A 17,368-nucleotide genomic window follows, 5' to 3' on the forward strand; every position below is an offset into this window, starting at 1 on the left:
TGTTGTCATGACCTCTCTATTGCCATGTCTTTCCTCTGTTGCAGATAGCATGAAAAAGGGGGAATCTTTTCTTCTTACTTGCTTACATGACATCGTCTCTCCCAGTTTCGGTTTTCCTTCCACCACAAAAATGACTATGCTAGGAGACATTTGGACAGAATTCTTGTTCAAGCAACCCATATAACCCTTATCTTTTATCTTTTACAAGTTTCAGTCATTAGACTGTGGCCATGTTGGGGTACCACCTTCAGGAATTTTAGTCAAGTGAATTGACCCCTGTACTTACGTTTTGTAAAGTCTGGTACTTATTCTATTAGCCCCTTTTGCTGAACTGCTAAGTTACAGGGATGCAAATACACCAACACTGGTTGTCAAGTGGTGGTGGGGGCATATAGACACAAACACACGCACACACACATATATATTTTGTGAATTTTCCGAAGTCCTCGCCCCACCCACTTGGAAAAGATTTTCCCCACAAATTTCTTTATAATCGTAATGTATGCCGTTTGAAAAGTATTTCTATACAATTTCATTGAAAAAAACCCCATTTCTTAAAAGTTATGAGGGAAAAGCTCGGATCTTGTGAATTTTCGGAAGTCCTCTCCGCACCCTCTCGTTGCTTTGCGCGCATTTTTTTTTCATATTCGTTTCCTACATATTGTTTTACATCCATTCCAGTATTTTTTTGGGTGGGTGGGTGGGATTTTCACTGGCACTGTCATGCTATTAGCTGTCAGAAGTGAAAGTGCTCACTGCTAGTGAAGTATCTGTCTGTCTGCCTGTCTGCCTGCATGCCTGTTGCTGGCCTGTCGATTCTTTGGCTACTGACAGCTAATACCATGACTGGCCGGAGCGAGCTATATGTCTGTCTGTCTGTCTCTCTCTCTCTATCTATCTATCTATTACTCGAAAGTTCGCGCGTCAGCGCTAGCTAGTCGTGAGTGGAAAACACAAATTTAATATAAAAACATATTTCCTGAAATTGCAAATTATTTAAAATATAAAAATATAATTTTCAACAGAGAGAATTTATCAAAATAGAAAACAAATGAAGTTTGAAGTTTAAAAATAATAGGATCGACCACTCACGACTAGCTAGCTCGGACGCGCGAACTTTCGAGTAATAGATAGAGAGAGACAGACAGACAGACATATAGCTCGCTCCGGCCAGTCATGGTATTAGCTGTCAGTAGCCAAAGAATCGACAGGCCAGCAACAGGCATGCAGGCAGACAGACAGATACTTCACTAGCAGTGAGCACTTTCACTTCTGACAGCTAATAGCATGACAGTGCCTTTTCATTTCCGGGTCAAGATGTAAATATTAACCAACCAAAATTTTCATAATCGTATAAATTCTTATGTGTAGAACACAGATTTTCTGAAAATTTCATGTAATTACGTTATGAGGGGATATATGGGATGCATAAATCAGAATTCCACTGGCATGTGATGAATTTCGATTTTCGATCGTCATTATAATCACTAGGTGATGTGACAGATGTTTTGTTTTATGTGGATGTTGTTTTGTTTTTCGACACACACAAGTTATCAAGTAACGAAGCAACAATAGCAAAATTTCAAATAGAATAAAATAAAATAAACCCGATAAAGTTGTTTAAATGCAATGGGATAAGTTACTCGTCGCAAGTAACTACTAGGATTATTTAAAGAATATGACTTTTTAAAAAATAAAACACAAAGAAATTATATTTTAGAAGGTTAAACAGGTTATTGCAACGTTCATACTTTTCCCAAGACCATCAACAACGTAGACTTAATTCAACAGGAATCGAAACCAATTTTCGGACACAGTTCGTTGTGTACTGGCCTGAGTTTGATACCACAACAGTATTTACTACAATATAAAACGTACAGATAGGTAAACAGGAAATAAACGTAAAAGAAACCAAAGGGTTCCAGATGTATTAAGTCTGTGCATAAATATATTCACTCACTCAACTACTTCGGTTAAGAAGGAAACAGACATCCTCTTGCACTTTTAGAGAATTTAGGCCTCTTACATCGTCAATGTATTATCAAAGATTGATGTTTTATCGTTTAAAAAATCCTGGAATAAATTTTAGTGCATATTAACGATTTTAAACAATTTATAAAAATCCATATTTCCATTTTTCTTATTTTCTTTCGTTTGCTTTCCATTGACTACAGAAGCAAATAAAAATTGAATTGTTTATAATTTGTTTATGACTTAAGGGGTGTTAATTAGCGGATGACCTTCCAGTCCACACGTGTTTTTCTTGTTGACAATATGAACTGTTTGGTTTCTAAGTTTAAGCCCGTCATTCCTTCTAAATGGCACCACCTTACATTACTATGTCCAGCTCAAAGAAGTAGAAGTATCCTGGTGAATAGCATGATTTCTACCTGGCGTTCAAATTCCAATTCTGATTGGAAGAAAGCTGTGTCTGAAGCTGAAAAGGTGGTTGGATACCCTACCTCGTTTTTAAGTCTCAGGTACCTTCTGAGCGATGAACTGTCTAATGTTGCCCTTCAGATGAGAAAATTAGTCGGAACTCGTCACCCGTTGTTAAAGACAGCCAAGTGAGTTCTATATCAGCTCTGTTAACTATAATCTATTTAGGTTTCTCTTTCAGAATGTCTTACCGTTCCTTAGTGTTCTTTACGACTCTATCTCTCTTTTCCTTGTCATGTAAAATAAAGGTAAACAATGTCTCGCTGCTAAAGTGTTTTAAAATTACTCATTAATTTAATTTAGTGAAAAACGAGAGTATAATGGATTTTATCAATTAAGCAAGACCCGGTATCCACGGAAACCGGTGATGGTCTACATTCACATAAGTTAACTTCAATATGTCCACTGTATGGAAATAACAAAAAATACAGTGAGATAATGCGAAGCGTGAAATATCCCACGTTGCGGCGCTTGTTTTTATTCGGAGAGACACAAAGTTCATTATTTAGTTACGCTCTTCTTGGTCCTAAGTTCAAAAGCCACGCTTCTTCGCTTCCTCATCGGCATAGTATGTAATTTTTTTTGGTCTTTTGACACTCCTCAAAATAGACTGTCATTTCCCCCCCATGCAATATCTTAGTGTGTAAGAAAAAAAAATCCCTTCAAACTTTGACATTCTTTTATTATGGAATGTGGTTTAATAACGAAGAAGCAACTAAAAAACTACTATCATTATCAACAAACCCTTTAGTTGTGTCTAGCACGAAGACATTGGTCCTAAGATGTTCGCTGGGTTCCACCTGTTTCTTCTTTTTCTTTGCTTTTGTTTGATAATACCAATTTTGCCAGGTCACTCTTTTGCAGTGTGCCTTGTTGGGGATGTTTCCGACTCACTTATAAACTCTGCCGATCTCTAAGGATCGGTTACATAATCCATTCTGCGAATCAGTGATATGCTCATTGTTATATTTAATAACATACATCCTATGCCGATGATACCGCCTTCTGTTTTTTCGTAATTATGAACCTTCTATGTGATTGATCAACCTACTATAGATTGATCAATCCACTATAGATTGACCAAATCTCCCTCAAATCATACTCGACTATTTAGAAAATATGATATTGGATAATGTGGTCCTAGGTTCCTTGCACATAGAAAAAAAGACGGGTTGGTCACAATTAGAATGCTTTTGATGATAGGTCTACTCGATCAGAGGTAACATGGGGCTAAAGAACAACAATAAGAACATCTCCCTATGTTGTCCTGTAATCCCTTACCACTGCTTCGAACGGTTTGTTAACTCTCTCTGTTTATACTAACTTTGAAACTAAGCTTTTCATTGTCTCTACCTTAGCCCACCCAATGTACGAGTCTTTCTTCTCATCTTGCTACTGTTTCTCATTCCCTATATTCTTTATTAAATGTTTTATCTTATTCTAGGGAAATGCTATAACTCCTCTCACCTTGTACACACGTTTTTGTTGTGTAGTCTCAAATCTGAGTGAGCAGATGAGTGGAAGATGGGTGGTTGACTGAACTATTAGATGCAACCCACTTATATATTCTAGCTATAACATGCATCTGCTGAGGGCCATACTTCCTATTACACCAGACTGTAAGAGATGCAGTGTGGTTACTTGTATACTTGACACGTTCTAGTCCAGCCTTTTTTTTTAATCTTCAATCAAGCAGGTCTTTGATGAAAGGCAATTTAACTATGAGCATCTCATCTCTGATTACATTATCCTATATTGTTTTAAAAAAGAAATTTTTGGAAAATTTATCAATAAAATGTATTGAAACTATAAAATGAATGAATGATTATGCTGATCTATATGGCTGAGGGTTGGGTATTTCAGACATAGGTACCACTCTTTCTCACATACTGTAGTCTTGTGCTGCACTCATACACTTTGCTATAGTCTACCCCGTTTAGACTTTGATGTCGTTGCTCTATCTTTATGTCTGTTGCCTGTGAGCCCATTTTCTAGTTATCCATCTCCTGAGGATGTAGGTACAGAGGTTCAGGACTCTGATAACATGGCCAAAATATTGCAGTTTTTGCTGCCTGGCCATCATCACTCACTTTTATTCTACTTCCATCTGCTTCAGGATTAAATCATTCATTTTGCAGGTCACTCAACTGATCCACAGGTTTACCTGTTGTATGTCATCTCAAATGTGCTTAGTTGCTCGGTGTCTGTTACCCTTAGGTCCTTATTTTATATTTTATCATCATACAATGCTTTTGGCCAGACCAGGGCTTTTAGAAGTTTCAGTCTGATGTTTTGCTGAGGTTGCAGTCTCTAGATATTGTATTGAATGACTGATTTAATCACTGATGTATAGTAAATATCTTTAACCCTTTAGCATTCAGATTTCTCTGTCAAATGTAATGCTTATTTATTCACATTGTTTTGAATTATTTATGCATTATCTCATAGATTCAAGATTTTGATGGTGCAGTTGTTTATTTCTAAAATGGCATTGTGAGAGACTGGGTCTGGCCAGTTTGAACATAAAACAAGCAGAATATTTTGACTGGATATGGACAGTTTAAATGCTAAAGGATTGAGGCAGTTTATAGTGTCCTTGTAGGTGTCATAGTCTAGAATAAATTTGAATACATGTGAAGTTTATGTAGTCAGCATTGAAGGAATCATATGTTTTTTCATAGAGTAAAAAAAAAGAGAAAAAGTATGTGTTATACACAAATAAATATGGTACAAACCAGAAAAGCTATCTATAAACTCTGGCATGAATAATAAAGGTTCCAGGGGTTTAGATATATCTAAAAATAGCATCAAACTGACAGGATTTAAAATTCAATTCAGTCACTCCTGCCTGTGAACTCGTAAATTATATTTAAATGTAAAATCAGCAATCTGTTTCATGGAATTTATTATTATACATTTGATTACTACCAGTACTTTATGCTCTTAGCTCAAATCCAGCCAGGATCAGTTTTGCTTTTTATCCATCTAGGGTTGATAAAATAATCTACCATTCAAATACTTGGGTTTGATGATATTCCCATAAAACTGCTGGCCCTGTACCTAAACCAGAAATAATTATTATACAACAATTATTGCATAACAATCACAATTTATGGGTTCAATCTTTGGTTGAATAACAGTTTATCACTAATGAAAGATCATCATCTCTTGTTAACTAAAATTAATGTTAGGAAAACAGGAAAGTGTTGAATGGACCAGGTTTCATGTTTCTAATTGTAACCCTTTCATTTTAATCTTGCTACTGGCACAATTTCAACATGTCAGGGCTATATTCAATAGTGTTTAAAACACAGTGTTTATATTAGCTTCAACTTATTTTGTACATTTATTCATTTGTTCCCAATAGTAATTAATCAAGGTGGCAAATTAACAGAATTGTTAAAGTGTTCCATGGAATACCTTGTGATATTTGTTTTTGGCTTTTTGCATTTTGAATTCAAATATCATAAGGGGTCGATTTTATTTTTCATCTTTCTGGCGTTGATAGATTGATAATTAAATGCTAGTCAACTATTGAGATTGATAGTTAAATACTGATCAAGTGTTAGATTTGATTCTTCTCTTTCTGAATTGGCTATGTTGCACTGTGAGAAGAGTTGTGAGGAACCATTCATTGCATCATTTGTTTTTTCTCCAGAGCTATCCAAGAATGAAGCGTTTTGAAGTACACATGGTAGACAAATTAAGAAAGAAGAGAGCAAAGCTTTTTTGTCACAGATTATGACCTAGTTACTGACTCTCCATCCGAGTGACCTGTATTTTTAAATATCCAGTGAAAAATTTGAATCTTTCTGAATTGACGGGCACCACTTGTTTTCTTAATGAAACACTTTCAAACTTGGGATACTGGTAGAATGTGTCATATAAAACATCTTTTTCTCTTAGCCTTCTTAACAAAAATTTCTACATTGCAAGTTATTTCATGTTAAAGTTGTCTTATTTCTGTAATTTCAACCAATCACTGATGTCTATTCAGCTGAATACAGTTACTGCTGTTTTTGTAAACAATAATTTTTGCCGGTGTCAAGATCGTTATTCCCTAGTAAGGGTTTTAGGGTTAGGGTTTGGGTTTTAGAGTTAGAGTTAGGGTTAGGGTTATGAGTTAGGTTATGGCAAAAATAATCCTAATCCTAACCCTAACTCTAAAACCCTAACCCTAAAGCTAAAACCAGTACAAACGCACGAACGATGTTATAAATAACAGTACCGCCAATAGTTGTTGTTGACAAACAACAGCACTAATTTTATTCAAGGGAAAAGATCCCATTACACCGCTAGAATATGTTGTTTATATTCCATAGCAGTAATTGTTTTCACCTCAATAGACGTCAGTGATTGGTTGAAATTACCGAAATACGACAATTTTTTACATGAAATAACTTAGAATACAAAATTTTTTATCTGTTCTATAACACAAAATATACAAGTATACGAAGTTTGAAAGTGTTTCGGTACCAAAAACACTACATAAAACATAAATGAAAAGTGGTGCCCATCAATTCAGAAAGATCCAAAGATATTTCTTTTTGATACTTAAATATTTTATATACTATTGTAAACTTATTTATATGATATTCTTCCCAAATTCAGAAACTTGATGTTGATATCTAAATTTAATATTCAAAACGAAATTAAAATTTCTTAATTTCTCTGCTGGTTGTATTTTCATGCAATTGAATATTCTTTTCTTCAGAGGTCTACTGCATGATAGCAAGCAGAATCTACAAACATGTGGTCTTATTATTCTTCTAATTGCTAAAGCTGCTGGCTCTTGTCCTAATTCCACTCTTGATGACACCAGGGTTGGTGGAATTTACCCAAAGTAAGTATTATTCACAATTAAGTAAGTATTAAATATCTGTTTCGGTTTTAGATATTTTCACAAATATTTTTTTAGAAATAGCATATTGGAAACCTTAGTATAATTTGATAACTGGGGAAAAAAAAATGCTCTGAATAGTGCAATTCACTGTATTACTAACTTGTTGTTTAGTCTTAGCTCTGATCAAGCAGACCTCCAGCGATGAAAATCCCATTTCTTTTTTACATCTTGGATTACATTGTCAGATGTGCACTTTACTGGTTTATCATCAAGTCTACCGTTGTCATTTGTTTTGACAACCATCCCTGTATTTTTTCAGGCATATTATACCTTAGATTATGTTACTTAATGTATTTTTTGAAGACAGTAGGATATTTGAAGGTGATTTGGCTACCATTTTTAGCAGGTTGAACAGCCACCTAGAGGCTGCTATCCTTTTTTAAGAGGTGCAACCAGTCTGAGTTGCCTAAAAACTGTTTTGGTTCAATGATACGAAATTTCTGTTTTTAAATAATCTTGATTAAAATCTTCCATCAAAATTCTATGTTAATTTATATTCCAAACACCAGTTTAAAAATTACTAAATTAATTAAATAAACTCTTTATTATTTTCAAAATTAATTGAAACACGGTGTATTTCAACAATAATATGATAGCAAAAAAGATTACAATGTTGATGACTGAATATCATTTTATGTTTTATGTTTTCAGCCAGCGCTGTCTTGCTGAGTTAACTGAAATGATTCATACAGCTACTCTTATTCATAAAGGAGTTTTAAATCTGAAGACAGTTGACAAAAGTGAGAAACGCAATTTAGACTTTGGTAACAAAATGGCCATTTTGAGTGGTGACTTTCTTTTGGCTTCTGCATGTTCTGCACTTGCTAAATTAAACAACACAAAAGTAAGTCCACATGTTCTATTATAAATACATGTCTTTATTTATATTTTATTGTTTTTTTTTTACACTCATTTTGGTTCCTGTGCTAGCATATGAGTGAAGTAGTTATCACGAATTTTGTAGTTTTTATACCATTAGAGCAAAGAAGTGCTTCTGCTAATAGCTACTGCTCTTCATATTGTCCATTTTAATGTTTCTACCCTTTCAATGTGGTAAACTGGTACAACCATTAAAGCTCCAAATAGAATGTCTTGCAATTGAATTTGTTCTGGCTCTCTAAACCCTGAAATCAAATCCTTTTGAGGCCCAGGTTGTCTTACATTCTTTAGTGCTAAGTATTGAGGTTGATTCTTTTCTCGTCTATCTCTTTCTGTCTATTCTTCCTTTATTTTTTTAGAGTTGGCTATTGGCAACAAGATGGTGCTCATAAAATATGAAACCGTCTTTGTAGTTACCCCACAAAAATTCCATAACAAGTACTCAGCTTGTCAGACCTGTTGACTCTTTTAATGAAGGCCCTTCATATTACTAAGTACTCAACCATTAATTGAAAGTACATGTCAATCAGGTTGAATAAGATAGCGAAGTAATGTCCCTTTACATTTATCTACAATATAAGCTGAAATAAGGTATGAACTGATCTTTAGCTTAAAGATTTGGTAATATCCTCATCTTGAGTGTTGCTTTCACTATGTTTTGAGTGTTGTATGTTCCATCCTTCTTCAGGCGTGTTGTGTTGAACCTAGATGTTGAATTGGAATTTCGAACCTAACCTTTTTATTTGATCCATGGCGGGTACACTGTTCTCATTCTGCTTTCTGCATTTCATGACATGTTTTTTACTTCAGCTGGGATTGAACTCAGAACCTCTAAGTAACTGTACTGCAAGCAATAAAAATTTTAAGAAATACTGAGAGCAGAATGAGAACAGTGTAACCCCATGAATCAAATAAAGAGTTAAGTTCGAAATTCTGATACAACAACTGAGTTCAACACAAGACACTTGAAGAACGCTGGAGTATGCAACAGCCAAAATGTCGTAAAAAGCAACAATCAAGAAGATACCAGTCTGACTAATATAAACAATATACATAATATGAATTCCTCATATCAGAAATATAAAATTGTAATCCAAATATGTTATTGATATATAATGTCTCTTGTCCTGTGCTTTCAGCTGATAAAATAATACAATTTCTGATAATTTTCTGTCCTTAAATGAAAAACTATATGAATTTCTAATGATAAGTGCGATATCTGTAAGGGTGGAGAGGTCTAGTCTATTGAATTACACTTGAGATATTTTAACATTTAGTCAAGTGTTTTGAGTTTTTTTTATATCTCATTTGAAATGTGTCCCATAAAAGTTTTTTTCTAATATCCTACCATATATAATACCTATCGTGATTTTTTGGGATTAAATTATTTTAAAAACCTTATAACACCATGTCTTATACTCATTGTGACACAACTATGATAAGAGTGTGTTGGCACTCCATCGCTTACGACGTCGAGGGTTCCAGTTGATCCGATCAATGGAACAGCCTGCTCGTGAAATTAACGTGCAAGTGGCTGAGCACTCCACAGACACGTGTACCCCTAATGTAGTTCTCGGGGATATTCAGCGTGACACAGCTGACCCTTTGAATTACAGGCACAACAGAAACAGGAAGTAAGAGTGAGAGAAAGTTGTGGTGAAAGAGTACAGCAGGGTTCGCCACCATCCCCTGCCGGAGCCTCGTGGAGCTTTTAAGTGTTTTCGCTCAATAAACACTCACAACGCCCGGTTTGGGAATCGAAACTGTGATCCTATGACCGCGAGTCTACTGCCCTAACCACTGGGCCATTGCGCCTCCACTATGATAAGAGTAGATAGTCTTTTATAATCCAATGTAGCAGTTTTTAATATTCCATTTTGTATAAGGCAGCGAGCTGGCAGAATTGTTAGTACACCAAGTAAAATGCTTAGTGGCATTTCATCCATCTTTATGTTTTTTGTTCAAATTCCACCAAGGTTGACTTTGCCTTTCATCCTTTTGGGAGTTGATAAAATAAGCGCCAGTCAAGTATTGGGGTCGATGTAATCGACTTAGCCTCTCCCGCAAAACTGCTGGCCTTGTGCCAAAATTTGAAACCAATATTTCATTTCATATAAAATTTATTATTATAGTAAAAGAAATAATTATTATTGTGTTATTTCTTAATAAAAGTGATGGGGAAATGTTTGTAGCTTAATACTATGTATTATACACATACTTAATTTCAATTAGATTTTGGTGAAAAAAAATCCATTTATTATATTTGAAGTTCTACAGTAATTGTGTATCATTTATGTTGTTAGGTTGTAGAAATTATATCAGAATCAATTAAAAAAATCATGGAGTCCCAGTTTACCAGTTTCATTGATTCTGATGGTAATGGACTTTTGAAAGAGACAATTACATTTAGTGACTGGCGCAACCAAGCTTACCTTTCTTATGGTAATTTGCTTGGATATAGCTGTCAGGCTGTCACACTTCTTGCTGGACATGGAATTACTGTACAAGAAAATGCTTACAAATTTGGCATCAACCTTGCATTTGCACACCAAGTAAGTTTATTTTATTTATGTATGTCTGTGTGTGTGTATCTGTTCTGCCAAAATCTATGTGAGATTTTTGTTGTTCTCATGCTGTGTGTGTGAATCCCATGAGGGCTTTATATGTTGTAACAACTACATTGTGTCTTTTTTTATAATTACACATAATCAATAAATGCCCCTTTTATTTTGTATTCAAATAAACAATAATACTAAACATATTCACACAAACATTCAATATATTAATAGTCCAACGGATGAATTAACATATATATCTATATTTATAAGTTTGGCTGATAACTCATGAATATTTGGTGATCTTCTGTGTCTGTTTTTTATTTTTTAATTGTTTGTGCTTATATATATTATGTTTCTTTTAACTTATTATTTAATGGGTTGCTACACATTGTCTCTTAGTTTGTTTACATTAAGTGAATTCATATATATATATATTACTGATTTTAAAAGTGTTATTTTGAACATGCTGTGTAGAATTTATGAGAAACTTCTCTTGTGTACAAAAGCATAACTGCTGATATATGTAACACACACACACACACACATACATGTACACATATATACATAGCCATTTTCTCTTTCACTTAGACAAAATATTTTGCATTACATGAAGAGTTTTCCATAAAAATAAAATGAACTTTGTTGCATATCAACAATCAAGAGAGAAAGCTGCCAGGAAATTTTAAACACTGGAGCAATCTACTGTTCTTTTCTTGCAAGGAAAATGGACATTGATTATAGCTTTTGTAAGTTATGGACATTAATTCATAGACTTGTCGGTTGTTCCAAAATTGTGAGATCAATGTGGTTTGATATTTAGTTTAAACGTTTGTAGTTTAATGCCTGCAGGGAAAGATTTCACTGCGAGTGATTTCTAGAGAATTATAACTCAGAGGAAGATGGATTGGGCCAAGTGTTTAGTATAGGTTTGTTGGGTATGAGATGTTTTGGCACTGCTGTTTAGATGCTGCCTATTTGAAGCTACTGATTCATTGTTGACTTATTTGACATCGGATGTTTTATCGTTTCTTTTGTTCTCACCTCCACCACTCTCCCTCTGTTTATGTGTGTGAGCATATATCTCTTTATGTGTATGAGGAGAGAAAAAGTGTGTCAGTTGTGTTCACTTAATAAATTGTAATGTATCTCTTTCTCTTTATTTATCTCATCATCATCATTTAATGTCTGCTTTCCATGCTGGCATGGGTTGGATGGTTTGACTGAAAACTGGTAAGCTGCACCAGGTTCTGATCTGATTTGGCAAGGTTTCTATGGCCGGATGCCCTTCCTAACTCCAATTACTCTGAGAGTGTAGTGGGTATTTTTACATGCCACCAGCATGGGTGCTATTGAGCTAACACCAGTATCGACCTTGACTACGGTCTCACTTGGCTTCACAGTATATCGCCAAAAATCTTGGTTACTTGTCATTGCCAGCATGGGTGCCAGTCAGACAGCACTGGCATTGGCAATGACTACAATTTCACTCGGTTTGACAGGTCTTCACAAGCACAGCATATCACCCAACGATTGAAGGGTGCTTTTAATGGGCCAGTTATGTGACATTGGCATTGGCCATGATTTCAGTCTCACTTGGCTTGATGGGTCTTCTCAAGCATGGTATTTCGCCAAAGGTTCTGGTCACTTGTCATTGCCTTTGTGAGGCCCAACATTCAAAGATTGTGCTTCACCACCTCATCCCAGGTCTTCCTGGGTCTACCTCTTCCACAGGTTCCCTCCACTGTTAGAGTCTGACACTTACACTCTGTTGTGCAAGCACACTGACATTACACATCCAGCAAAGCACTCTAGCTTCATTTCTTACAAGCCTACGCATGTCCTCAGCAGTCACAGCCCATGTTTCACTGCTGTGTAGCATGGCTGTTTGCACACAGGCATCATAGGTCTACCTTTCACTCTGAGCAGGAGGCCCTTTGGAGGTAGGAGCTTTCTGAACTTTATCCAGCCTATTCTTATTTTAGCAGCTACGCTTTCAGAGCATCCACCTCGGCTACTGACTTGGTCACCTAAGTAACAGAAGCTATCAATTTCTATTTTTTTCTGCCCTGGCATTTGATGGAATTTATTTTCTGTACATTTTTACTGTTAATTGTACCTGTGCACCTTCCACACACAAAAACTATTTTCACTGTTAACCTTCCTCTGATAATGCTGCACCTCTTATGCGTCCATAACTTACACAAAGTACATCTTATGGAATTTCTTCATCTTATGGAGTATCTGTATGTGTATATTTTTGCAGAACGTGTGTGTGTGTGTGTGTCTGAGTGTGTTTGCCTCCAGTGCCAAAATGTACTAAATCACTCCAGTGCCACAGCTGTACTAAATCAGTAGCTGCACTTAATCATCTCATTTCGAGGTTTGTCAGGACAAGCAGGTGACACAAGTGATACAGGTGAGAAGAGGAAGTTAATAACCTGGTGCAAAACTCAACATATGTACGTTTCAGAACAAAGTGTTAGACGAGTATAGAGTGGTAATAAGAAAAAGAGATGATACAGGAAAAACAATGGTTATGTTATACACTTCATTAGCTTACAACTGCTTCTGCTATAAGATGTAGTGGACTCTTGTGCCTACACACAGACACAAACACATATACATATGTTTGTGTGTGTGTGTATATATATATATGTATATATAATTAATTCAATAATACGATAAGGTCTTTTACAAGAACTTGCTAGCTATATGTATATATATATATATATATATATATATATATATATATATATATATATATATATATATATATATATATATATATGTATATATATATATATGTAGATAACGCTAGATATAAAACACTTAAGAGTTCACTGTTGGGTTTTTTTTGTTGCTGTTTGAATGTAAACAGTGATGGTGTAATATCAATGGCTAGTGAAGATGTTTAGGAGAAAATACAATTTGGTGAGGTGCCAACAATGTGTTGGAGAATCAAGTTTGCTGGACCATTAGATTTTGAGTTAACAGCTTTAATGTAATTAATTAATGGCAATACTGTTTTTGTACGCATTTAATAATAATAATAGTAATGATTTCAAATTTTACCACAAAGGCAGCCATTTTGTGGGAGGGAATGAGTTGACTACATTGACCCCAGTGTTTCACTGGTACTTAATTTATCGACCCTGAAAGGATGAAAGGCAAAGTCGACCTCGGTGGAATTTGAGCTCAGAATGTAGTGATAGGCAAAATGCTGCTAACCGTTTTTTCTTCTGTTTTTTTAGCATGCTGGGCAAAATGCTTAGTGGCATTTTGCACGTTACTACATTCTGAGTTCAAATTCCGCTGAGGTTGACTTTGTCTTTCATCCTTTCAGGGTCGATATAATCGACTCCTCCCTTCCCCCAAAATTGGTGTCCTTGTGGCAAAATTTGAAACCATTATTTTTAATAATAATGATAATTAGGATCTTTTCTGTTTGGCTGCACCTGTAGAAACTTCAAAGTTTATTGAAAATTTTAAAAGTTGTAATTTTCTATGCTGAATCTCAGGATAATGTTACACTTTTTCCAGAAAAAAAAAAAAAAAAAAGTTATAGTGGTTTAAAGTTTGATAATTTTTACCCAGTTAGAAAACAGGATTTGGAAGCTGTCATTTTGTGTGTGAATATATTGTGCATAGAATATATTTGTCAACACATGTGCTTTCTCACAGACAAAAGGGTTCTCATGTTTGGCTTGTTACTATGGAAATTGGCATGAATGTGTCTGTGGCTTATGATTGGCTCAATTTACCCTAAATATGCAAACTTTAAAAGCTAATAACTCTTTATTTATTGATTTATGTCAAAAATGAATTTCCTGGCAAAAATTAACATACATCATTACATTATTACACTGAATATGAACAGAAATTGAAGAAATTGAAAAGTGGCAACCAGACAGAAAAGATCCAATAATAATAATAATAATAATAATAATAATAATAATAATAATAATAATATAAAAAAAAATACAGACAAATACATAACCAAAACACCAGGGCTTGTGAATATATATGTAACGGTTGATGTTTTTGTGAAGGCTGCGAGTCTCTTGTTCGGGGTCACCAATGTAACGGTTAATATTTTTGTGTTGTGTAGTCGATGTGTCACCCATTGTAACGGATAAGTATTATTTACCAATTGTACTGGTTATAAGATGAACGATGAAGATGATCAACATTTTTATAGAAATATTTATTTACCGTTACTTTATATGTTGCCATACCACGACAGGTAGGCCAATGTAATAGTATAACAGTTTGTACGTAAAGCATACAAGGTAAAGAATTTCGGCCTGTATCTGTATGTACACTTTCTCATAGTAGTATTTATATATAGAGAGAGATGGTAGTGTTAAAGAGGAAAGGATGCGAACTCGTATTAGTTATAATGTGTGCGATGTTGTCTCACAGTGGCTGACAGTAAACTTCTTTCTCCCTCTGGCCGTTTGTCTTTTAGGGGCTGCCTGCTTGTGTCCATGGCTCTAGATGTCCAGTCGTCACTGACTGGTGACTAAGCTGTTGAGTCGTCACCGACTGGTGACTAAAGAGGAAGCTTTGCTTGGGGTCTCCTGTTTTATAGCTATCTAGAAGGGTAGTGAGTGCAAAGGATTTAGCTGGCGGTCTTGTTTATCTCTATTCTAGATTTGATGGAGTAGAAGAGGTCAGAAAGGGTCAAGTGGTGGAGACACCGCTTCGGCCTAGCTAAAGGCGTCTGGGACATATCTAACTGCTGTCAGATCAAAACCGTTGTTCCACCGCGGGAAAAGTTCTGATGCAGTGTTAATTCAAATTTGGGCATAGTGGATCGAATCCACTTCACGCCTGCAAGATTCCTATATATATAACATACAGAAAATAGCACTACTATGCACTGCACACATCCTATGTAAAGCACTTTCATTACAATGAAAATAACAATCCCAAAACAAACCACAACACATACCCAAGGCACACACAGCTGCACTCAGTAGTGCAGTGATCACATAATTCTTGAGTTATTACTGTTGATGTTTCAATAATATGTTACAAATCTGCACCCTAACCAATGTCTAGAGTTCTCTTTGAACAACAATTTAATTAATAACCATATATTTTAAATCCTTTAGCATTCATATTACTCTGTTAAATGTAGTGTTAATACTTAATTATTCGCATTGTTTTGAATTAATCAGGTACTATCTCACAACTTCAAAACTTCGATGTTGTGACTGTTTATTTTTCAGAATGATATTGTTGGGTAGGTGTGAGAGGCCAGATCTGGCTAGTTTGGGCATAAATCAAGTAGAATATTTGGAAGAGAGAGAGAGAGAGAGAGAGAGAGAGAGAGAAGACTATTATAATGAAGTGCTAGACACTAGAGATTAATTCAGACTTATTGTCTGTGTATAGGACATTCTGCTAAGTAGATTATCTCCCTTGGCTAGGCGGCCCTCCATGCAGACAGTTCTACTTCCACGGACTGTCCAAGCCATTGTTGTTGTGTGTCACGTCATATCATGAATATTAAGGGACTCGAGTTAAAGAATTATTTGCGATTACATGGACAGTATGTTACTGGAAAAAAGGCGGATTTGGTTGAAAGGTTAAAAGGTAGGTAATCTTCCAGTTTAGTGAGGTAAAAAAAGTAAATAAAGATACAAGGGAAATAACTTAACGTCTTACTAGTATAATTCGTACTACTCTGAAATGTGTTTTTTTTTAGCTGTTTTTAAATAAATCACACACGTAATTGAAGTTAACTGTTTATATAATCACACACGTGATTGAATATCATAGTACCTGCTGCACAACAACTTATGGTAATCTTCCAGTATAGGGAGATAACGGTTAAACCAAAGCGTTTGACCCGAGCTAAAAAAAAAAATTTAAAAAATTAGTGTAATAGGTGTAAGACAACTTGCTGTGAACGAATATGAAGAAAAAAAATGCGCGCTCGCGAACAGGTGGGGTGGGGAGAGTACGGATAATACTAGTAAGACATTAAGTTATTTCCCTTGTATTTTTATTTACTTTAAAATTCTTACGATAAAGAATGTCAATGAATTAAAAGAAACAGACTAGAAGTGTACTTCAGACCGGAATAAGCAGAAACTTGTATCTCATCTCGGTGAAGTTTTCCCTGATCCTAATGTGCTGAAATCAGATTTGACTAAAGATCTTCATAACTTGCCGAATTTTACGGATAATGATGTTTACAACTGCCTTGTGCTACGGATGAAGGCAAAGTGAGTTAAGGAATGGCATATTTTACCATGACAGGCACGTCCACAACATTGAATATCACGATGTTACCGAAAACAGCTCTCACTGCATTGTCCAGTGTCTGGTAATCCCGTCAATACCCAACATCTAACAAAAAGAACAATCCTGACCACAGAGTGTCAAAGGTTACTGGCAATGTGCATTCAGCTGATTGCAACTGCATTGCAGGGAAAGAGCATGCTTAATTATTTTGACTTTTTCCCCTTGTATAAATAAATTATATTTTTTATGGATGTAAGTAAATAAACGTATAATTAAAACAATAAATAATAAATAAACGACACTTAATGTTGAATATTTTTTTATCCCTATCATA

General features: G+C 35.2%; 1 protein-coding gene and 1 long non-coding RNA gene across 7 annotated transcripts in view; both read left to right on the forward strand.

Moving 5' to 3' along the window:
* Positions 1-1,130: 1,130 nt before the first annotated feature.
* LOC106877306 (all trans-polyprenyl-diphosphate synthase PDSS2) overlaps positions 1,131-17,368 on the forward strand; it is a 902,595-nt gene continuing 886,357 nt past the window's right edge. The window contains exons 1-4 of one of the 6 annotated variants that reach the window (XM_089350835.1): positions 1,131-2,567; positions 7,154-7,282; positions 7,994-8,186; positions 10,525-10,773. In XM_089350835.1, the coding sequence (XP_089206961.1) occupies positions 2,236-2,567; positions 7,154-7,282; positions 7,994-8,186; positions 10,525-10,773 (903 nt within the window). In that variant the 5' untranslated portion in view covers positions 1,131-2,235. The remainder of the gene's footprint in view (positions 2,568-7,153; positions 7,283-7,993; positions 8,187-10,524; positions 10,774-17,368) is intronic. The other 5 variants (XM_089350833.1, XM_089350834.1, XM_089350831.1 and 2 more) reach the window with 5 other exon arrangements.
* Positions 13,689-17,368, forward strand: part of LOC128247590 (uncharacterized) — a 77,788-nt gene continuing 74,108 nt past the window's right edge. The window contains exon 1 of the long non-coding RNA XR_008263929.2: positions 13,689-16,380. This is a non-coding gene — a long non-coding RNA (uncharacterized LOC128247590). The remainder of the gene's footprint in view (positions 16,381-17,368) is intronic.

The sequence above is a fragment of the Octopus bimaculoides genome, chromosome 4 (genome assembly GCF_046866305.1).
Source record: "Octopus bimaculoides isolate indiv1 chromosome 4, ASM4686630v1, whole genome shotgun sequence".
NCBI classification, from domain to species: Eukaryota; Metazoa; Mollusca; class Cephalopoda; order Octopoda; family Octopodidae; genus Octopus; species Octopus bimaculoides.